Raw genomic sequence first — 2,375 nt, 5'->3', positions numbered from 1 at the left:
CAAGACAGGCGATTTTTACGCGGAGGCCTTCCCAAAGCTCAAGGCACTGAGTCTGGGTTGGAATCCAACCAACGCCATCCTCGAGCAGCGGGCCAAATCCATTATATTCGCAATGCTGTTCACGCTGGGGTGCTCAGTCGAGTACGTGGAGACGTCTATTGCCCTGGGCCGGGTGTACCTGGAAATCTTCCAGGACGTGTGCATGGACTCTATCGTGTATATTGATATGCGAGCAATCAGCATCACATGCTTGCAAGCGGTGCGCATGTTTGGGCGTCTGCGCCAGCTTAGCCGTGCCCACTTCTCACTTACCAGCTGCCGCCAAGACGGTCGCTGGCGCATGATGACTGCAGGCGAGCTGTGCTATTACAAAAGCAACCGGGAAGAGTCCTCGAGCGTGCGGTCTCTGTATATCCACAATGATGTATTCCAAGAGTCCGAGTTTGTCCCCGCACATGTGCTGGCATTTGCGCTTGCGCTGCCGTCTTTGAGGTTCATTATCGCGCCGATGCGGTCGCGCGACATCGACATCGACATGCTGATTGCGCAGACCCGGCAAGGCAGTCTGTTCTGCGACGAGCCGCAGGTGAACAGCGTCAAGCTGCTCAACATGTACTAATGCATTTCGACTAAATATTAGTAACGTTTGTAATTCTAATTCTTTGGCCGCTTTCCCGGCCGTGTACTGCTGTTGCCGCTGCGCTTTTGTTCCGGATCTTGTCGCGCTCGCCAAAGTTAGACTCGAGCAAATGCAAGGCTGCCGTGCGCTTTGCCCTCAGAACCTTGCCCATGCCCTCGAGAACCTTCTTCTCGCTGATCGGCATCTCCTCCAGCTGCTTGCCAATACGCGCCTCGATGTTGTGGATAAGCTTGATATCGCTCTCCGACATAATGGTAATGGCCCGGCCACCGCGGCCCGCACGTGCAGTACGGCCGACACGGTGAATATACTCGTCAGGGTCGCGCGGCACGTGCATGTTGACAACCAGCTCGACTGAGGGATATCGAGGCCACGGCTGGCAACGTCAGTGGCAATCAAGATACGGACCGCCTCGGCACGGAACTTCCCCAGGCTGTTGAGCCGCTCCTGCTGCGAGATCTTGGAATGCAGAGCAGTGACGCGGAACCCAAGCTCAAACAGCATTACGCGCAGGGACTCTGCCTGCTTGCATTGGCCAACAAAGATCATGATAGGACTTGTCTTTGCCCACAGTCTTGCCATCATCGCCCGCATCGTCGTCAGAATCAGAATCTGACTCGCTGTCGTCGCCATCGTCGTTGAGCTTTGGCTGCCCCCGGCGCTTCTCGAGCTTGGACACATTCGACATCAGCAGGTGGACCAAGTACGCTTCCTTGACGTGGGACGGCACAAAAATATAGTTTTGCACCAGCGAAGAAACTGTGCTCACGCTGGTATCGCACAGATGCGTAAACACGGGCTGCTTCGAAGGCTTTTCGCGCAGCTGCAGGATGCTCGGCGTCATGGTGGCTGTAAACAGCAGTGTTTGCCGGTCGCGCGGGATACTGTTCATAATGGACAGCCATGTCGGGCGCAAACGTCTCTGTCAACAAGCGGTCTGCCTCGTCAAGCACCAAAAACTTCACTTTCTGGAAGTGCACAGCATTCGCGCTGCTCTCAATGTGATCTGCTAGCCGGCCAGGTGTGGCAACAACAATGTGTGGACGCCGCGACAGCTCCAGGGCCTGCTTAACCATGTCCATACCGCCGATCGCCACTGTTACCTTGATGTTGACGCCCTTGCCCAGAACATTGAACTGCTCGGCAATCTGGTATGCCAGCTCACGCGTTGGCGTCAGAACCAATGCGAATACTCCAAACGGGTCCTCTGACAGCTTCTGCAGGATCGGGAGGCGAATGCAGCAGTCTTTCCTGAGCCGGTCTTGGCTCCGCCAATTGCGTCGTGGCCGACCAGAATCGGCGGAATGCATGCGCGCTGGATCTCGGTGGGTTCAGAAATCGACATAGCACCCAGGGTATCTACTAGCCAGGGATCAAGACCAAGGTCGGCGAACGAGCACATGGGTGGTGGGATCGATGGCTCCATTGTACTGCTAGTGTTGATCTCAATGCGATCACCCTCTGCCTCGTCACCGCTGACACCACTCTCTAGGTCAGCTGCTATGTCTTTGGGCGGAAGTTCCTGAGGCATTTTCTTAAATAATGTGGAAGTAGAGGCGCTGCTGAAGAAGAAAAAGAAGAAAGACTAGGAACACGCCTGGCTGCAGGCTTGAAAAAAAAAAACTAAATCTAATATCGCCGAAGTAATCGATCACAGCACGGCACGTGCTCTTGCCCCACCTGATGGAGGTGGCAGGTGTTCCTTTTCTGGCCGAATCAGACATGGGGCTGAGGG

General features: G+C 55.2%; 1 protein-coding gene across 1 annotated transcript; it reads right to left on the bottom strand.

Annotated features, from left to right (window-relative positions):
- Positions 1-629: 629 nt before the first annotated feature.
- On the bottom strand, positions 630-2,302 carry DL89DRAFT_279771 (P-loop containing nucleoside triphosphate hydrolase protein; the record flags this gene model as incomplete). Its single annotated transcript, XM_040889580.1, has 5 exons — positions 1,853-2,302; positions 1,526-1,832; positions 1,258-1,473; positions 1,015-1,196; positions 630-994 (listed from the first exon to the last, which is right to left on the bottom strand). The coding sequence occupies exons 1-5, from the start codon at positions 2,169-2,171 to the stop codon at positions 630-632; spliced, it is 1,389 nt and encodes a 462-aa protein (XP_040739257.1). The 5' UTR covers positions 2,172-2,302.
- Between the last annotated feature and the right edge of the window lie 73 nt (positions 2,303-2,375).

This window comes from Linderina pennispora (genome assembly GCF_002104995.1).
Source record: "Linderina pennispora strain ATCC 12442 chromosome Unknown DL89scaffold_93, whole genome shotgun sequence".
Taxonomy (NCBI): Eukaryota; Fungi; Kickxellomycota; class Kickxellomycetes; order Kickxellales; family Kickxellaceae; genus Linderina; species Linderina pennispora.
The sequence above is the reverse complement of the archived record's forward strand: the minus strand, read 5'-3'. Positions and strand labels throughout refer to the sequence as shown.